Source organism: Nyctereutes procyonoides, unplaced genomic scaffold, assembly GCF_905146905.1.
Source record: "Nyctereutes procyonoides isolate TBG_1078 unplaced genomic scaffold, NYPRO_anot_genome, whole genome shotgun sequence".
Classification (NCBI taxonomy): domain Eukaryota; kingdom Metazoa; phylum Chordata; class Mammalia; order Carnivora; family Canidae; genus Nyctereutes; species Nyctereutes procyonoides.
The window spans coordinates 9648778-9669437 of NW_026575132.1; the positions used below are offsets into that span (position 1 = coordinate 9648778).

The window sequence follows — 20660 nt, forward strand, 5'->3', positions numbered from 1 at the left end:
TCATTCAGTGGTTAAGCATCTGCTCAGGTGATCCCAGGGCCCGGGAATCAAGTCCTACATCAAGCTCCCTGCAAGGAGCCTGCTTCTCTCTCAGCCTATATCTCTGCCTCTCTCTCTGTGTGTCTCTCATAAATAAATAAATAAAATCTTTAAAAAAGTTTAGGATTAATTTGTTTTCCTGATGACTTGTTTTATCAATATGAATTACTTATAGAAATTATTCTTGCTTTAAGTCTACTTGTCTGATACAGCATTTCTCTGGTTTTCTATAACTTTACTTTTAAATTCTGTTAATTTAAAAGGCATATAAGTGCTTTTTTAAAAAATTAATTCATTGTAGCATCTTTTAATTAGAATATTTAGTATGTTTGCATTTAATATCATTGACAATATAATTGGATTTATATATGCCATCTAGTTGTTTTCTATTTGAGCAGTCTGTTTTATATTGTTTCTCTTCTTTCTTGATTTCTTTGGAAATAAAATGTTTTCCATTATTTTTCTTATCTATTAACTTGTTATCTTCTACTGTTCTTTTATGAGTACTCTAGTGACAGCAACATTCATCCTTAGATTTTTTTTAACTTTCATACATACATATATTTTAATCCCACAAATTACTACTTTCATTGTTTTGTGTAGCCAAGATTCATTTAAATCACATACATATTTAACTTTTCTATCTTTTTCATATTGTTTCCTATATTTTTAGTTGTATACCCATTCACAGTTGTTTTCCTCAGCTTCAATGAGGTAAAATTCACAAATAAACTGCTTTCATTTTGAGATTCCTTTTTAAGATAATTTTTCTAATGCTGAAAGAAATTCTTTTTATTTCTTTTAATGCAGGTCCTGGCAATGCATTCATTCAGCTTTTGTTTTTCTAGGAACATACTTATTTCATCTTCATTTCTGGAGTATGTTTGCAATTACAAAATTTTAAGTTGGGAATTATTTTTAGCAATTTAAAAGTGTTATTTTATTGTCTGTGGCATCTGTCTTTTCTTTTGAAAAGTTAGTACCTTTTTTGCAAATTGAAGAAAAACTTTCCTCTTTATTCTGGTTTGCTTAGTGTTTTTTTTTTTTTTTAATTTTTATTTATTTATGATAGTCACAGAGAGAGAGAGAGGCAGAGACACAGGCAGAGGGAGAAGCAGGCTACATGCACCGGGAGCCCGATGTGGGATTCGATCCCGGGTCTCCAGGATCGCGCCCCGGGCCAAAGGCAGGCGCCAAACCGCTGCACCACCCAGGGATCCCTGCTTAGTGTTTTTATAATGAATTTATATTGAATTATGTCAAATTTTTTTCTATATCTGGAGATAATCATGACTTTTCTCCTTTATATCTGGTTTCATCCATGTTTTTTATCAGTTTTTTTTCTATTTCATGTTTCATTGGTGACTGCTCTTTATTATTTCCTTTATTCTACTTAGTTTTAAAAAATTGAGATCTACTTCATTTGACAGTGTGGTGACTTCAGTTTATTGGCATTAAAACAAACTTCTATCTCAAATTCTACGTGGTCATGGTATATTATTCTTACTATATATTAATGGATAGGATTTGATAACTTTTTCTTTAAATTTTTTTATCTGTATTTATAAGGGATATTGGTCTATAATTTTCTTACTGTATCTTTGATGAGTTTTAATAAGAGTTGTGCTGGCTTTGTAAAACAAGATTAGAAGCATTCCCTCTTTCTCCATTTTTTGAAAGAGTTTGTACAACTGGGATTTCTTCCTTAAATGTTTGAAAGAATTAAAGAGAGAACATATTTGGACCTGAGTTTTTAATTATTAATTTGATCTCTTAAATAAATATAAGGCTTTTCAGATTTTTTCTATTATTTTCAAGTCAATTTAGAAAATACTTGTGTTGGGACGCACGGGTGGCTCAGTGGTTGAGCATTTGCCTTTGACTCAGGGCGTGATCCTGGAGCCCCACATCGGGCTCCTTGCATGGAGCCTGCTTCTCCCTCTGCCTTTGTCTCTGTCTCTCTGTCTCTCTGTCTCTCTGTCTCTCTCTGTCTCTCTGTCTCTCTCTCTCTCTCTGTCTCTCTCTCCATGTCTCTCATGAATAAGTAAATAAAATCTTAAAAAAAAAAATTTGTCTTTCCAAAAATTCATCTACTTCTTCTAGGCAGTCAAGTTTATTGGTATAAAGTTGTTTATAATATACCCTTATTATTCTTTTTTTTTTTTATTATTTATGATAGTCACACACACACACACACAGAGAGAGAGAGGCAGAGACATAGGCAGAGGGAGAAGCAGGCTCCATGCACCGGGAGCCCGACGTGGGATTCGATCCCGGGTCTCCAGGATCGCGCCCTGGGCCAAAGGCAGGCGCTAAACCGCTGCGCCACCCAGGGATCCCTTATTATTCTTTTAAAGCCATCTGTAGTGAGGATCTTTTCTCTCATCGTTGATATTGGTAATTTGTATCACTTTTTTTTTAACTTATCAAGCTAGCTATATTATTGTCAATTTTATTGATCCCTTTAGAGACTCAGCTTTTGGTTTCATTGATTTTTTTTTTTTTTAAGATTTTATTTTTTTATTCATGAGAGGCACAGAGAAAGAGGCAGGAGAAACAGGCTCCCTATGGGGAGCCCAATATGGAACTTGATCTCAGGACCCCGGAATGATGCCCTGTGCCAAAGGCAGATGTTCAACCACTGAGCCACCTAGGTGTCCCAGTTTAATTGATATTTTTTGTCAATTTTTCTTTCATTTCATATTTCATTAGTGTCTGCTCACTTTTTTTTCTGTTTAAAATTTTATTTATTTATTCATGAGAGACACACACACACAGAGAGAGAGAGAGAGAGAGAGTCAGAGACACAGGCAGAGGGAGAAGCAGGCTCCTTGCAGGGAGCCTGATGTGGGACTCGATTCTAGGACTCCAGGATCAGGCCCTGGGCCTAACGCAGGCGCTAAACCGCTGAGCCACCCAGGGATCCCCGTCTGCTCATTATTATATCCTTTGTTCTACTTATTTTTGAAATTTGAAGTATAATTTACATAAAGTTTTTCATAACATTAAGTGCATCCTTTTAACGTGTACAGTGGATTTTAATGTATTCACAAAATTGTGCAATCCTCACCACTAAATTCGAGAATATTTCCATCACTTCAGAAAGAAAGCCTGTATTCATATACAGTCACTTCCAGTTTTCCTCTTCAGGCCCCGTCAACCACTAATCTGTTTTCTGTGTCTATGGATTTGCCTATTTTGGACATTTCATATGAATGGAATCACACAATATGTGGCCTTTTGTGTCTGACTTCTGCCTAGAAGAAGTAGATGATTTTTGGGAAAGACATAGCATAATATTTTCAAGTTTCATTCATTTTGTAGCATATGTTACTATTTCATTCCTTTTTATGACTGAATAAGTTTCTGTTTTTTGGGAATCCCTGGATGGCTTAGCGGTTTAACACCTGCCTTCAGCCCAGGTCATGATCCTGGAGTCCCGGGGTCAAGTCCCACATCAGGCTCCCTGCATGGAGCCTGCTTCTCCCTCTGCCTGTGTCTCTGCCTCTTTCTCTGTGTCTTCCATGAATAAATAAATAAAATCTTTAAAAAAAAAAAAGTTTCTGTTGTTTGCGTATATCTTATTTTGTATATCCATTCAGTTAATGAACGTTTGTGCTATTTTTACTTTTTGACGATTCTGAACAGTGGTGCTATGAACATTCATGTAAAAGTTTTTGTGTGGACATAGTTTTCAGTTTCTGCCAACAAGTAGAATTACTGAGTCATATAACTATAACTTTTGGAGGTGGTGCCAAACCATTTTACAAAGCTGCTGCGTTGTTTTACATTTCCACCAGCGAAGTATTAGGGTCACAGTTTCTTTGCATCCTTACCAATACTTGTTATTATCTATGCTTTTGATTATAGCCATCTAGTTGGTATAAAGTGGTATTTCATTTTGATTTTGATTTTCATTTCCTTGATAATATTAATAATATTGAGAATTCTTTCATGCTCAGTATTTTCTTTGAGCATGTTTTCATGAGTGTTTTATATCAGGAACATTCTCTATTTGGTTATCTTTTTCCCTTGAGTTTGAACACTTTTTTCCTGTTGCATTATATTTTGAATAATATTGGATTATATGCTGGACATGTGAGTCCTATGTTATAGAAAGTCTGGATTCAGGTGTGTTCCTCCAACAAATTTGTGTTTTATTTTACTAGGCAATTACCTTGTCTGAACTCAAACTTATTATTTTCCTGTAAGTGGTAACATATGAAATCTCATTTTAGTTATTTTATCCTTAGCTGGCCTGGTTGGAATCTTCGTCACATATGTATGATTTTTGGGTCAGCCAGAGATGGGGAGAGGAACAATTCACACACAAAATTTGGGTCTCCCCTCTCTACCTGTTATTTCCCCATCACACATACTTTTGCATCTGTCTTAATTGTTAATTCTTACCTTGAATCAGTAAGAATATAGATTTCTAACTTTTTAAAAATGTGGCACTGGCTGAGGTTGTAAACTCACCTTTTTTTTTTAAGTATCACTCGCTCTTTATTAACTATTTGCTTTTTGTTTACTCTCCAGTTACTTTAGGTAGTTTTTAAAAATATTTTATCCAGAATTTATAGTCATTATGTTTGATAGGGCTGATTCAAAAATAGCTATTCAGCCATTATCAGAAACATAACCTCTTAAATATCTGTGATTTGTTTGGCATTTAAGACAAAATCTTTATCATTGGGGGATATTAAGTCTCATTCTTTGAATTCAAGGTCAGTTTAATTATTTCTGTCTGTTTATATCTCCCTGCAGCCAAATAGATTTAACTACTCTAGGAATATGGCCTTAGTTTACATGGATACCTTTTGGCACATAGGAAACTTTAGTTCACACTTAACTTTACATACAACTGTACTTATTGAAACTATAGGAAATTTTTTGGTTATTCCATAAAATTAACTGTAAGAAAGCTGTAAATATTATATGAGTATTTGTTAATATGTTTGAAGTTTATTTGTTTTATTAGTATTATTACTCTTAATAGCCCAACCAGTGGTTATATCAGTTATCTCTTTCTGAGGCCACTGGGGCTCTGGGGTAAGAAGCATTCCTGTTTTATTCCAAGTTCTATACTATTAGAAACTATCTCTTTCCTACCTATAATTGTCTTCATTGAACATAAAAAGATACCAGAGTGGGCTTGTGGTTAGATCTTAAATAAATGGCATATAAAAAGAACTATCTATGTAATTTTCTAAATAATTTTTGTAAAATACAAAATTCGTCATTCATTTCCACCTGCATTTAGGGTTCCATTAACTTCAAATGATGATGATGATGATGATGATGATGAGAAAGAGAAAGAGAAAATGCAATATGATGACAGTGCTATATCAAAGATATCACCTGATATTCCCTCTTCGGTATCAACAGGGCAACCTTTATCAAGTCAGTATGATTTGTAATTGTTATTTCTTAAAGAAAATAATCATAATATGTGTGGTTTAGATGATTCAGACATATTTTTTCTATTTTTGATATGTTTCCCAAAGGTGAGATTTTAAAAAAAATTTTAATATCAATATTAAAAAGTTATATTCATCAGACTTTTTTGCTTGAGGCCCATGGTTTATAAACAGTTAATAAGGTAGCTCTCTTATGTTATAGATTTGCTAACTTCCATCATTTAAAACTACTAGTGAAAAATTTAATTTTTATTGTATTTTTTTTTCTAAGATTTTATTTATTTATTCATGAGAAACATAGAGAGAAGCAGAGACACAGGCAGAGAGAGAAGCAGGCTCATCACCAGGAGACTGATGTGGGACTCGATCCCAGGAGCCTGGGATCATGACCCAAGCCAAAGGCAGATTCTCAACCGCTGAGCCACTACCCAGGTCCCCCTGAAAAATTTAATTTTTAAATAAACATGCTGATAAATATCAGATCCACAGTGGCCTAATGCTGTTATTCTGCGAGCAGTATTTAAAAATGAGTCAGCCTTGGGATCCCTGGGTGGCTCAGTGGTTTAGCACTTGCCTTGGGCCCAGGGCGTGATCTCGGAGCCCCGGGATCGAGTCCCACGTCGGGCTTCTGCATGGAGCCTGCTTCTCCCTCTGCCTATGTCTCTGCCTCTCTGTGTCTCTCATGAATAAATAAATAAAATCTTTTTTTAAAAAAATAGAGTCAGCCCAAAGAGCTTTTCTTGGTATCTTTTTAGTTTACAAATTGAAAGATGCCATATATTTATTTAGTTTCATCTTTTCCTTTTCATAGACAAAAAAAAAAAAAAAAAAAAAAAAATTGGAGGGACCTAAATAGATTTTGTTACTTTTTGAGGATCAAAGCCAAAGCAAAAACTTGAGCCTGGGTAATAGTTGAGCCAGAGGAAATGATGATACTTACGTTTTATTTACACAGTTATTTCTAAAATAATCCTTCAGGGGAGTCTGGCTTATGTATTTATCATAGATTTGCAGATTGGATTATAGAACCATAAGTATATTTGATTTAGAGCTTAGAATTGTTTTTCCTTTATAAAAATTTATGTGTGTATGTATAATTTATATAAACCTTAGGTGCCTGCTGATTGTCTTTCAATAGTAATACTTGTCAGACTTATCACTGTTATTTGGGTTCATTTGCTGGCCTCCTCTGACTTTAGAAATGTAAGTTAGTGGTTCTACCATCAGATGTATTCCACTCCACTGTTGGGGCCAAGGCAGAGTGAATTCTTAATATATATTGTCCATAAATACAATGTAAAATGTAACTTATGAATACTCTGGTCATTTCTACTTTATTTTTATCAGCATAGATTCTTTTTAAGTATCTGAACAGAATACACTATCAGGATCCTTTCTGTGAAACAGCTTGATTTTTACTGTTTGTTTAAAATAACAAATTCATTGTCATTACTTCTGAATTTTCTTTCCCTTTATTTTTTCCACTCAGACCAAAGTTCCGTTAGTTCTCTAATGAGTGAGATGAAAAATGCCCAGTCGATCAGCCACAGAAAGGAGAAGCCATCTCTCAGTAATGTAACCGAAAGGAAGAAACATGTATTATCTCAGGAATTAAATAATCCTGTCAGTCCTCATATGACAGATTTAGATCAACAACACATTTCAAGTCCAGAATTAAATTGGAATAATAAGATAAATTATCATACTAATGAAAAGAATATTGAAATGCAAGGAAACATCCAATGGCTTCCTGTCTCATCTGAGTCTACAAGCGAACCTACTGCAGAGTACAAGAATCCATTTCAAGGTAGTGATGACTTTCAGTTGCAGAAAACTGTGTATGATGCTGACATGGATTTAACTGCTAGTGAAATAAGCAAAATTGTTACAGTTTCAACGGGCACTAAAAATAAAAGCAATAAAAAATCAAATGATTGTGAAATAAAAACTTTCAGAAAAGTGAGGGATTCAAGCTCTGAAAAAAAGAGAGAAAGATCAAAGAGACCATTTAAAAATAGTTCAGATATCAATATCGAGGAAAAGATTGAAAATGGACCAGAAAAAAGATCAGTTATCTTGAATGGCAAAGGGGATTCAGACGATCCAAATTTTATGTTCAATACTGAGCAGCTGACTCAGTTGAACATACTGAAGAAAGTAACCCTTCATGATGACTTTGATCAAGATAAGAGACAAACTACACAGTGTAATAAAAAAAAGAAAATGCATGTAACAAATGAGCAAGAAGAAGCATACTCTTTCTCTCAAAGTTTAGATAAATTCCATCAGGAGAGTAAATTTAGTATGGGTCAGAGTTCTCTAGCTTGTCATAAAAGTAAAGCTTCTAGACAGACTGTGATTTCTAAGTTAGAAAATGATAACTTACTCTCAAACCAAAAGAATAAAGAAACCACTTCTGAAAACCCAGAAGTCACAAGTGAATTTCAAACAGCTGATCTTTCCACTAAAGATAATGAAAGTTTATATGATTATGAGGCCCAGAATATGTCAGATTTGAAAAAGCATGTCCCTGATATGCAGCCTGCTCAGCAAAATGAATCAAAAATAAATGAGAAGCTTAGGCAGAAAATAAATCGGAAGACAGAAATAATTTCTGAAACAAACCAAATATATAGGGATAGTGCTAAAGTTGTGCATGGCCCAGGAGAAGGTAACTTCTCCTTCCAAACCCAAGTGAATAAAGAAATTATTAGAAACCTAAAAGCTTCAGATGAGTTTCAAAAACCTGCTCTTTCCACCATTGATAATGGAAATTTATATAATTGTGAGATCCAAAATGTATTGGATTTGCAAAAGCAGATCACTGATGTGTACCCTGTTCAGCAAAATGAATCAAAAGTTCATAATCTTAGGCAGAAAGTAAATCGGAGGACAGAAATAATTTCTGAAGTGAATCATTTAGGTAATGATAAGAATGTGTATTGCCCAGAAAAGGGTAATTCTTTCTTCCTAAGCCAGAAGGATAAAGAAATCGTCCCTGAAAATCTAACAGACCCAAGTGAGTTCCAAACACCTGCCCTTTCTACCAAAGATAGTGGAAGCCTGTATGATTATGAGACTCAAAATGTTCTGAGAGTAGAAGAGCATGTCTGTGGTATGCAACCTGCTTGTCAGAATGAATCAAAAATAGGTAAGAAGCTTAGGCAAAAGGTATGTCAGAAGACAGAAATAATTTCTGAAATCAACCGAGTATATGAGAATGATGACAAAGGTACACATGACCCAGAAAAAGATAACTTACTTCCTCTTAACCAAAAGGAAAAAGAAATCATCCCTGAAAACCTAAAAGACTCAGATGAGCTTCAGAAAGCCGATCCTTCCAACAGAGGTGATAGGAACCTATGTCATTATGAGACTCAAAACATTTTGGGGGTGAAAAAGCATGTTACCGATATGCCACCTACAAAGCAAAATGAATCAAAAATAAATAAGAGGCTTAGGCAGAAAGTAAGTCGGGACACTGAAATAATTGTGGAAATGAACCGGGCAAATGAGTTTAAAAAAAAAGATATTCATGACCCAGAAGAAAGTAACTTCTTTTCTCTAAATCAAACAGGTAAAGAAACTATTTCTAAAAACCTAGAAGTCACAAGTGAATTACAAACAGCTTGTCTTCCCACTCCCAATAATGGAAATCTATATGATTATGAGGCACAGAATGTGTTGGGTTTGAAAAAGCATGTGACTGATAAGCAACCTTCTCAGCAAAATGAATCAAAAAATAAGAAACTTAGGCAGAAAGTAAATCAGAAGACAGCAATAATTTCTGAAAGGTATGAAATATATGGGGATAATGATAAAGATGTACAGGATCAAGAAAGCTATACAAAAGATCTTGCTTTTCAAGTAAATAAATCTAAACAAAGACTTGAATGCCAAAGTATTATCAGTGGATACTCTATGGAAATAGATAGTAATGAAAAGGAAAATTGTGACCAAGCTTCAAATCCTTATAAATTAGTTAAAAAGCATGGGAAAGAATCATCAGGCAAGTCAAAGATTTTGGCAAAAGGTAAAAACAAATGTATTTCACAGTTACCAGATTCTTTACAGACATCTGTCTCCTTAGAATCAGGTTTAAAATATATTACTAATGAAGCAGATTCTGATCCTGATAAGCACATGGACCTACAGGAGAATCTGAAGCAAAGCCCTACAACTCTGAATGAAAAAAGAGATAACCCCTTTGTGGAAGTGGTAAAAGAAGAAGAGTGCCAAGTCAGAAAAGTAAACAAAACATCATCTAAATCAAAGAAAAAGAAGATCATCTATCCTTCTTCAGATAGCCATAAGGTAATGCAGATAATATCTGACACTGACCCGGGAATATCAGTTGAATCTGGACAAGATGCTAAGGAAAAAATTTCAGAAAATGAGGAAGTTGTCAAAATGAAGCCAGAGTTTTACACAAAGACATTTCAATCTTTTTCTCAGGTATATTCACCTAACATACAAGATTCTTCCTTTAAGAGTGCTCATGAGGATTCAGTCCCTCTGAGTATTTCTCCTAGTAAAAATTTGATGATAAAAGAAAATTTTGCCCTGGAGAGCTCACCAATCTTTCAAATAAGTGGTGATGTACATGAGAAGATGAAAGGGATGAAATTCAACCAGAGAACACAAAAATCAGGAATAGGTAGGTTAATGGCTGAAATGATCAAGTTTTAGAAGTATTTTCTTTTTTCAAACCAGCAAAGTAGTATTTTGTTATAACTGATATTTTTATGGAGTTAAAAACAGTATTTAGCTGTGTAACCTGGTATATAGAAACTACAAAAATTTTAAAGAAAGTGTACTATTTTAGGAAAGATAGCAGAGTAGTGTCTTGGATATTTAAAACCTAAAAAACACATTTGGCCTTTACCACAAAGTTGTCTGATTTGGAGTTTTAGAGGATTAAAAAATCAGTAATATCAACTCCCTTTCCTCAGAATGCATGTTTCAAAATAGCAAACAACAAATAGATGGTAAATGTGATAAATGCTCTAATAAAAGCATACATGTGCTAACACATATATTGGGAGTGATTTGGACAAGAGGACATGAAATATGTAGCATTTTAGGCCCTAAAGGATAGGTAGGATTTTTATCTTTAGTGTTTACTTTTTATTTTCTCCCAGTTATTAAAATAATACTCATTGCAGAAAATGGAAAGTAGAAAATCAGGAAATTGTAGGAAAAACAATCACCCAGAAGAACTGCAGTCAGCATTTTGGCATGTGCATACAGAGTTCAATCTATGGAATTTAAATATATGCCTGAAGTCATGCTGTATGTAACATTACTTATCCCATTTTTTCCCCTTATACATCCAAAGGATATTCTCTCATTATTAGAAATTTTATGACGTTGGACTTTCCCATATCAGTCAAAATTTTCTACTGGGTGACTTAACATTTGAATATATATGTATGTAGAATACTAGAAATTTTTTCCCATTTTGAGAAATAATTGACATTACTGTATAACTTTAAGGCATACAGCATGATGATTGGATTTACATGTATTATGAAATGGTTACCACAGCAGGTTCAGATAATATCCGTCATGTCATATGGATACAGTAAACAGAAAAGAAGAAAAAAGCTTTCTCCTTGTGATGAGAACTCCTAGGATTTACTCTCAACTTTTTTTTTTGAGAGAGAGGGTGTGGGGTTGAGGAAGAGAGGGAAAGGGAGAAAGAGAATCCATCCTAAGCAAGCTCCACACCCAGCAAGGAGCCCAGTGTGGGGCTTGATCTCACAACCCTGAGATCATGACCTGTGCCTAGTCAAGAGTCAGATGCTCAGCTGAGCCACCCAGGCGCCCCCTCTTAACTTTCTTATATATCATAAAGCAGTGTTAGCTGTAGTCATCAGGTTGTACATTGCATCCCTAGTACTTATTTATCTTATGATTGGACGTATGTACCTTTTGACTGCTTTCCTCTTATTCCCCCTTTCTCCACCCTCTGTCACCTCTGGTAATCACAAGTCTGATCTCTTTTTCTGGGTTTGGGTTTTTGGTTTTTGGTTTTGATTTTTTTGTTTTGTATTGTTCCCTGATGTAAATGAGATCCTACAGTATTTTTCTGTGTATGACTTATTTCACTTAACATAATGCCTTCAAGATCCATCTGTGTTATCTCAAATAGTAGGATTTCCTCATTTTTTTATGTCTGAGTAATATGCATATAATATTAATCTACATGTACACACATGCCCCAACTTCTTTATCCGTTCATCCATCCATGGACACTTAGATTGTTTCTATGTCTTGACTATACATAACGCTGCTATGAACATGAGGGTACAGATATCTTTTCAAGTTAGCACTAGGATTTTGATAAGGCTATTCCACGTAAAATGAATACTAAAGCAAAAGTGCAAAAATCCAGAGTTCTAGTACATGATAGAGGACTGGTCAGCCATCTTGCATCTCTGTTCCTCATGGTACCTTTCATAGAGTAAGCAATCGATACAAATGTTGAATGAATGTGTAGTAATTTGTATGATTCTGTGACTAGAGTTGACCTATAAAGAATTTTTATCAGCCTATATGTGATTTCAGAATAAAAATGTTATAATCTACTTTGATAGTTTAAAATTTTAAGTCTCTTTTCCCCTCATTTTGAGGAGAAAAACTTATTCACAAATAATTTCATTGCTTTTATAGTATTTAAAATTATAGCTTGATTATTGTTATATTTAAAAATGTGCTACCAGCAATTTGTAAACCACTATATCCCATATCTATTTCTACATAGAGATATCCCATATATCCCACATTTATAAGTATTTGTGAAAATAATATTCTTTGCAGGCTGTAGAACACTACAGGACTTGACAAATACCAATTTTGTTTCAAATAATGCTGTTAAAGCTGAAAATAAGTCAGAAAATCCATCTTTAGAACCACCAAGCCGGAGAAGAAGGTGTACTCCTCTTTTTTTAAAGGAGCCAAATCTCAAAAGGTAAGTATTTCAGTGATATTAAAGTGATTTCAGTGTGATATTATAAACTATGTGCTTTAAAAGAAATTCCTGCCTGATGAGTTAGTATTTGAACACTTCTCAATATCGGTATATTTTTGACATACAATAATCACAGTATAATCTGGGTAAGATTTGAAGAAATGTCTTCTTTTATTCTTTAAACGGGCTTTGTAAAAAAACTTTGTTGCCTATGATTTGCAAACCACTATTTCTATGTCTCCTGTCTTCATTTGTACTCTTCCTTGTTCCCTAGAGGAATTCAAAGTGGCTTATTTGTTCTTTGGCCTTAAAGAATAATAGTCTTTTTATTTCTCTTTTTTAAAATTTCAAACACAGGGTGCCTGGGTGGCTCAGTCAATTAAGTGTCCAACTCTTAATTTTGGTTTCGGTCATGATCTCAGGGTCATGAGACCGAGCCCCAGTTGGGCTCCGTGCTCAGCGGAGAGTCTGCTTGAGATTCTCTCTCTCCCTCTGCCCCTACGTGTCCCCATGCGTGTATGTACTCTTTCCCTCTCTCTAAAATAAATAAATCTTTAAAAAATATATCAAACCTCAACAAAGGGAAAATAGTACTCTTCCTACTTATCCATCCTGAGCTTCAACTGTTACCAGTATTTTGCCTTATATATTTTATCTATCCTTTTTTGTTGTAGTATTTTTGTTGTTGTTGTTGTTGTAGTATTTTTATTTTTTTTTATTTTTTTTTATAAATTAATTTTTATTGGTGTTCAATTTACCAACATACAGAATAACACCCAGTGCTCATCCCGTCAAGTGTACCCCTCAGTGCCCGTCACCCATTCACCCCCACCCCCCGCCCTCCTCCCCCTCCACCACCCCTAGTTCATTTCCCAGAGTTAGAAGTCTTTATGTTCTGTCTCCCTTTCTGATATTTCTCACACATTTCTTCTCCCTTCCCTTATATTCCCTTTCACTATTATTCATATTCCCCAAATGAATGAGAACATACACTGTTTGTCCTTCTCCGGTTACTGTGGCCAAGTTCAAAAAGGGTGTTGCCTGAGTTCTCCTCCGGGATTTTGATGGAATCTTGTCTCACATTTAGATCTTTCATCTATTTTGAGTTTATCTTTGTGTATGGTGCAAGAGAGTGGTCCAGTTTCATTCTTCTGCATGTGGATGTCCAATTTTCCCAGCACCATTTATTGAAGAGACTGTCTTTCTTCCAGTGGATCGTCTTTCCTCCTTTATCGAATATTAGTTGACCATAAAGTTCAGGGTTCACTTCTGGGTTCTCTGTTCTGTTCCATTGATCTATAAGTCTGTTTTTGTGCCAGTACCACACTGTCTTGATGAACACAGCTTTGTAGTACAACCTGAAATCTGGCATTGTGATGCCCCCAGATATGGTTTTCTTTTTTAAAATTCCCCTGGCTGTTTGGGGTCTTTTCTGATTCCACACAAATCTTAAAATAATTTGTTCTAAGTCTCTGAAGAAAGTCCATGGTATTTTGATACGGATTGCATTATACGTGTAAATTGCCCTGGGTAACATTGACATTTTCACAATATTAATTCTGCCAATCCATGAGCATGGAATATTTTTCCATCTCTTTGTGTCTTCCTCAATTTCTTTCAGAAGTGTTCTATAGTTTTTAGGGTATATTTTGAGAACCATTTGAATGGTAAATGGTTCTCCAACCTTTTATTTTCAGGTTGTAGGTGTCCTTCTGTCTAAAATGAGTCTCTTGTAGACAGCAAATAGATGGGTCCTGCTTTTTTATCCAGTCTGAAACCCTGCGCCTTTTGATGGGGTCATTAAGCCCATTCACGTTCAGAGTTACTATTGACAGATATGAGTTTAGTGTCATCATGATATCTATTTAGTCCTTGTTTTTGTGGATTGTTCCACTGAACTTCTTAAAGGGGAGTTTTAAGAGTCCCCCTTAAAATTTCTTGCAGAGCTGGTTTGGAGGTCACATATTCTTTCAGTTCCTGCCTGTCTTGGAAGCTCTTTATCTCTCCTTCCATTTTGAATGAGAGCCTTGCTGGATAAAGTATTCTTGGTTGCATGTTCTTCTCATTTAGGACCCTGAATATATCCTGCCAGCCCTTTCTGGCCTGCCACGTCTCTGTGGAGAGGTCTGCTGTTACCCTAATATGAAAGTCAGGGACTTCTTGTCTCTTGCTGCTTTAAGGATCTTCTCTTTATCTTTGGAATTTGCAAGCTTCACTATTAAATGTCGAGGTGTTGAACGGTTTTTATTGATTTTAGGGGGGGATCTCTCTATTTCCTGGATCTGAATGCCTGTTTCCCTTCCCAGATTGGGAAAGTTTTCAGCTAGGATTTGTTCAAATACATATTCTGGCCCTCTGTCCCTTTCGGCGCCCTCGGGAACCCCAATTAAACGTAGGTTTTTCTTCCTTAGACTGTCATTTATTTCCCTTAATCTGTCTTCATGGTCCCTTAATTGATTGTCTCTTTTTTCCTCAGTTTCCCTCTTTGCCATTAACTTGTCTTCTATGTCACTCACTCGTTCTTCCACCTCGTTAACCCTCGTCGTTAGGACTTCTAGTTTGGATTGCATCTCATTCAATTGATTTTTAATTTCTGCCTGATTGGATCTAAATTCTGCAGTCATGAAGTCTCGTGAGTCCTTAATGCTTTTTTCTAGAGCCACCAGTAGCTGTAGAATAGTGCTTCTGAATTGGCTTTCTGACATTGAAGTGTAATCCAGATTTTGTAACTCTGTGGGAGAGAGGGCTGTTTCTGATTCTTTCTTTTGAGGTGAGGTTTTCCTTCTAGTCATTTTGCTCAGTGCAGAGTGGTCAAAAACAAGTTGTATTGGAACACGGGGGAGTATCACTGGTCCGTCCAGCTGGTCTTCTGGGGGAGGGGCCTGCTGTGCTGATTTTCAGGTGTTAGCACTTGGGGGAGCTGCTCTGCCCCTGCCTGCTGCCGGGCTCAACGGGGGTTGTTTACCCCGTGAGGCCCCAGGAGGAACAGCAGCAGTTGCTATGGCAACTCTGGAAGCCTGGATTTAGCCTCCGCAGGAACTACGGGGCTCGGGGCTCTCGGTTCTCTGTCCGCAGGGCCTGGAGGCTCCGGGGCGGGGCCGCTGATCTGCTCAGCTCGGGGCAGGAGCGTCCTCGCTGTCCTGGGCCCTCCCGGCCTCTGCCTGTCCCGGGGGAGGCTGGATCCTGGGCTGTGTCCCGGCGCCCTGTGCTCCGGGGCCTGCGCTGTTGGATTCGCGCTCCCGCCCTGCAGCTCCCTCCCTGGAGCCGCTCCCGAGCCCCTCCGAGCTGCTCCGGTCGGTCCCGCCGTGCCGCTGCAGCCCTTAGGGAGCTCGGCGCACTCTCCCGGGGCGCAGGTGTCTGTTAGTGTCCCAGGGAGCCCGAGGGCATCCCCACTCTCCTGGGTCCTGCTCCAACTCCCTGCGAGCCCCTTTCCGCCCGGGAAGGTTGGTGCAGCTCCTGCTCCTCCGGGACGGGGCTCTCCTGTCCTGGGGACACTCGCCCCGGCCCTAGCCCGGCTCCTCGCGGGGCTCCTCCCCCTCGGAGGCCTTTTGTTTCTTTATTTCTTTTTCCCCGTCTTCCTACCTTGATAGAAGCGCGGACTCTTCTCACTGTAGCATTCCAGCTGGTCTCTCTTTACATCTCAGGCCGAATTCGTAAGTTTTCAGGATGGTTTGAAGCTTATCTAGGTAATTTGGTGGGGACAGGTGATTTGGGGACCCTGCTCTTCCGCCATCTTGCCCCTCCCCTGTTGTAGTATTTTTAAAACAAATCCCTAATATTGGGTCATTTAATTCCAAAAATACTTCTGTGTGTATCTCTTTTAAAAAGGAACTTCTTAACAAAACTAGATAACAGTAATCACTCAATTATCTGGCAACAATGAATTAGCAACAATTTCTTACTGTCAACTACCCAGTAGCCAATCCCTATTCAAATTCCCTTAATTATTTAAAAAAAATGTCCAAATGCCTTTTACATGTGTTCTATGGAAAATCTCACTTTTTTTAAAGAATAAATGAAGGAGCCTGTTTTGCAGAAACCAATCATATTTTCAAAAAGAGAGAAAACTATCCTTAAATTTTCTTATCCTTTGCATTGTGTCAGTACTTACTTCTTTTATAAGATGAAAGGCATTGATGGTTCTGACAGATATTTTGAAGCAATAACAGGTATGGAGCACTGCTAGTGGGAAAGCCAAAGGATACAGCTATTTTGCAAGACAGCTTGGTGGTCTTACAAAATTAAGGTACCCTTACCATACAGTCCAGCAGTCACACTCCTTGGTCTTTACCCAAAGGAGAAAACATGTCCACACAAATATCTGCACATGGATATTTATGGCAGCTTTATTCACATTACTAAAACCAGTAAGCAACCAAGATGTCCTTCAGTGGGTGAATGGAGAAATAAACTATGATATATCTAGACAATGGAGTATTACTCAAAGCTAAAAAGCATTGAGGTACCAAGCTATGAAAAGACAAGGAGGGCCATAAATACAGTTTACTAAGTAAAAGAAGCCAATCTGAGAAAACTACTTATTGTATAATTCCAAGTATATGACATTCTGGAAGAGGTGAAGCTATGAAGACAGGAAAAAATCACTGTTATCTGGTAGGGATAGGGGAGACAGATGAATTAGGTAGAACATGGAGGATTTTTAGGGCAGTGAAAATACTCTGATATTATGATGATAGATACATGTCATTACACATTTGTCCCTACCCTTAGAATGTACAATACCAAGAGGGAACCCTAAGTACACCATAGGCTTCAGCTAATTGTGATGTGTTAGTGTGGATTCATCCTTGATCCAGTATATACAATGCCTGTGAGTAATTGACAGTGGGGACGGCTGTGTACAGGTAAGGGCAGAGGGCATGGGGGAAATCTCTGTACCTCCCTCTCAATATTATTGCAAACCTAAAACTGCTCTAAAAAAAATAAAGTCTTAAAACACACACACACACACACACACGATAGCAATACAAAGGAGGGTAAAACAGAAACAAAATGAAATAAAAGATCAAGTGGTTTTTTAAAAAAACAACTGTCAAGCTGTAATTCACATACCATACCTATCATCATAAAACTTCAGAAAGAAACCCCATGCCCTTTGTGTGTCGTTCCCATACCCACCACCCTGCCCCCAGCCCTAAGCAACTATTCACCCACTTCCTATCTCAATAGATTTCCCTGTTCTGGATATTTCATATGAATGGAGTCATGTAATATGTGGTCTTTGTGACTGTCTTCTTGCAGTTACCATATGTTTCTAGGGTTTATCCGTTCATTATATATATCAGTATTTCATTTCTTTTTAGGACTGAATTAAATTCTGTTATATAGATAATAACCACATTTTGTTTATCCACTTGTCTGTCAAAGGATGTTTGGTTGTTTCCATCTTTTGGTTATTATGAATAATGCTGTTATATCATTTGCAAGTCTTTGTGTCTACATAGGTTTTCTTTTCTCTTGGATATATGCCTCCTTATGGAATTCCTGGGTCATATGGTAACTCTGTTTAATCATTTGAGGAACTGCTTAGACTATTTTCCAAAGCTGCTGTCATTTTACATTACCACCAATGATGTATGACGGTTCTGATTTCTTTAATTCCATGCCAACACACTTGTTATTATTTGGCTTTTTGATGATTCTAACCATACTAAGTGGGTGTAAAGTAGTATAGAAAGTTTTGACCTGAGCTCTCTGATGACTGATGATGTTGAGCATCTTTTCATGTACTCATTGGCCATTTGTGTATCTTCTTACACAAATGTAAGAGTGTAAGGCTCAGTCAGTTAAGTGTCCGAGTCTTGATCTCAGGTCAGGTCATGATCTCAAGGCTGTGAGTTCAAATCCCGAATTGGGCTTCACGCTGGCAGGAAGCGAAGGAAGAAAGGAGGGAGGTAGAGAGGTCAGTCTATTCAGATCTTTTTCCCTTTTTTAAATTGGTTGTCTTTTTTTTTTTTATTGAGTTGAGAGTTAAATTTTTTTATATTAATCTAAACTTAGACTTAGCAAAGAGTTATAAAAATAGCACAAAGGTTCCTCTCCCAGCTTTCCCTTATTTTAGCACCTTACCCACAGTACAATGATCAAAATTGGAAAATTAGCATTGGTATAATACTATTAACTAAACTATAGATGTCCATTAACATCTTTTGCTGTTTTAGAATCCTATCCAGGATCCCACCTTGCATATCGTTGTTTCTTCTTAGCCTCCTCCATCCTATGACAGTTCTTCATTTCTTCCTTTCCTTTTATGACTTTGACACTTTTGGAGACTATTGGTCAATTATTTTGTAGAATATCCCTCAGTTTTGTCTGATGTTTTTTCTTTTTTTGTGTGTGTTTGATTTTTTTTTCATCATTACAAAGCAGTTATGCATTTTTGGCAAGAATTCTACAGAAATGGTGTGCCGTTTGCATCATTTTAAGGGGTTTATCATGTCAGGATGTCTCAATAATGTTAACTTGGATCACTTGATTGAGGACCATGGTGTCTACTGGGCTTTTTTCACAGTAAATTACCATCTTTTCCTTTATAGTTAATGGACACTGGGGGATCTTATTTGTCACCATGCATCCTATTTTTCGTCAAACATTTGCTTGCTAATTTTAGCATCCATTGATGGATCTTGCCTGCAACAGTTATATTTCTGCCTAATAGTGGCTTTCTGTTTCTCTCTTTCCTTCAACATTTATTAGAATTCTGTAAGGAAGAGCTGTCCTTTCTCTCTCCTTCCTTCCTTTCCTCCCTCCCTCCCTCCCTTCCTCCTTCCGTTAGTTAGTTAGTTAGTTAGTTAGTTAGTTAGTTAGTTAGTTAGTTAGTTGTGTTTATTCTATCAGTTAAAATCTAATACTATCAATAGTTATTCCATTGCCCAGATTATTCCAGCTTGGCAATTAGGAGTTCCTTCAGGGTGGCTTCCTTCTGTGTTCTTTCAACAAGACTTCATAATATTTTGAGCACTTCCTTCTTTTCTGACACAAGATGTTCCAGGCTTATCTTAGTGTTTTTCCTGCCCCAGCCACCAAATCAGGTACTTTTGCAAAGAACCCAGTTCCCCTGAAGAATTGTGTTTAGAAACCAAGATCTGGGCATTAGTTATTTGTACTATGTATATAGTGTTATATTAGCTATTGCTGCACAACAGTTGTTATCTATAAACCTAATAGCCCAAAACAACATCCATTTATTATCTTTCCATTTCTGTGGGCCAGGAATCTGGACTAGCACACTGAATTAGGTACTCTATGGCTCAGGCCATGATCCTGGGATCCGGGATTGGAGATCAAGTCCTCCCTGCGTGGAGCCTGCTTCTCCCTCTGCCTTTGTCTCTGCCTCTCTCTCTCAGTCTGTGTCTCTCATGAATAAATAAATAAATCACGCAAGTATATTTCCTTGTAGTTACAGGACTGAGGGCCCCAGCTTCTTGCTGTTGGCTAGAGGCTATCCTCAACTCCTAGAGGCCACTCTCAGCTCCTTGCCAAGTGGGCCTCCCAAAATGGCTACTTATTTCAAAACTAGCTAGAAAGTCTCTAGAGAAAATCCTTTAGCAGATAGATTACTATAAAATGAAACGTAATCTTAGAAGTGAGACATTCTATCACCTTTGCTATCTTCTATTGGTTAGATTGAGTCACACAGTTCCTTAAAGAGGCAGTTATACAAGAGCATGAACACCATCCTGAGTGTGGTGGCAGGGATCCTTCTTAGGGTCTGGCCACCACCACCAATACCAGGGGATATTGCTGTTAGTTAGGTCCTCTCAGCCGACAGAGCTAGGAAACATACACATGCATACTAATCCATGCATACACACACTTTTATATTTCTCTATCTGTATATTAAGTAGAATCCGTGATGAGTTCATATATTGATAACCTCTGATTCAAAACTACAGCGTTCATTTTTGCTTTACTTATTCATAATTTCTTCATCAGTGAGAAGGCTGCCTCTCATTATAAGGAAACAAAAGCCAAACCCCACCTCACCCCCACCCCCCAAACATATCTATTAGCTAGAAGAGAAGAAGAAAGCAAGCTCTTATCAGAGACTGAATGAGAGCAGGAACACAGAAAAGGTAGGTGGACTCTGAGACTGGCTTTTGCCTGAAGGCATTTACCAAACGAGGTGAACCTAAGTATTGAATTCACAGTATTATGGGGCTGGGGCAGAAGGTATATCCCAGGGTTTAGCTAAAATAAAGTCTAAT

The 20660-nt window shown here is 37.0% G+C and overlaps 1 protein-coding gene across 7 annotated transcripts in view; it reads left to right on the top strand.

The window, feature by feature from the left end:
* Positions 1-20660, top strand: part of SGO2 (shugoshin 2) — a 61895-nt gene that overhangs the window by 38522 nt on the left and 2713 nt on the right. For 6 of the 7 annotated variants that reach the window (XM_055345472.1, XM_055345471.1, XM_055345476.1 and 3 more), the window contains 3 exons: positions 5303-5442; positions 6949-10116; positions 12282-12432. In XM_055345472.1, the coding sequence (XP_055201447.1) occupies positions 5303-5442; positions 6949-10116; positions 12282-12432 (3459 nt within the window). The remainder of the gene's footprint in view (positions 1-5302; positions 5443-6948; positions 10117-12281; positions 12433-20660) is intronic. The other variant, XM_055345477.1, reaches the window with a different exon arrangement.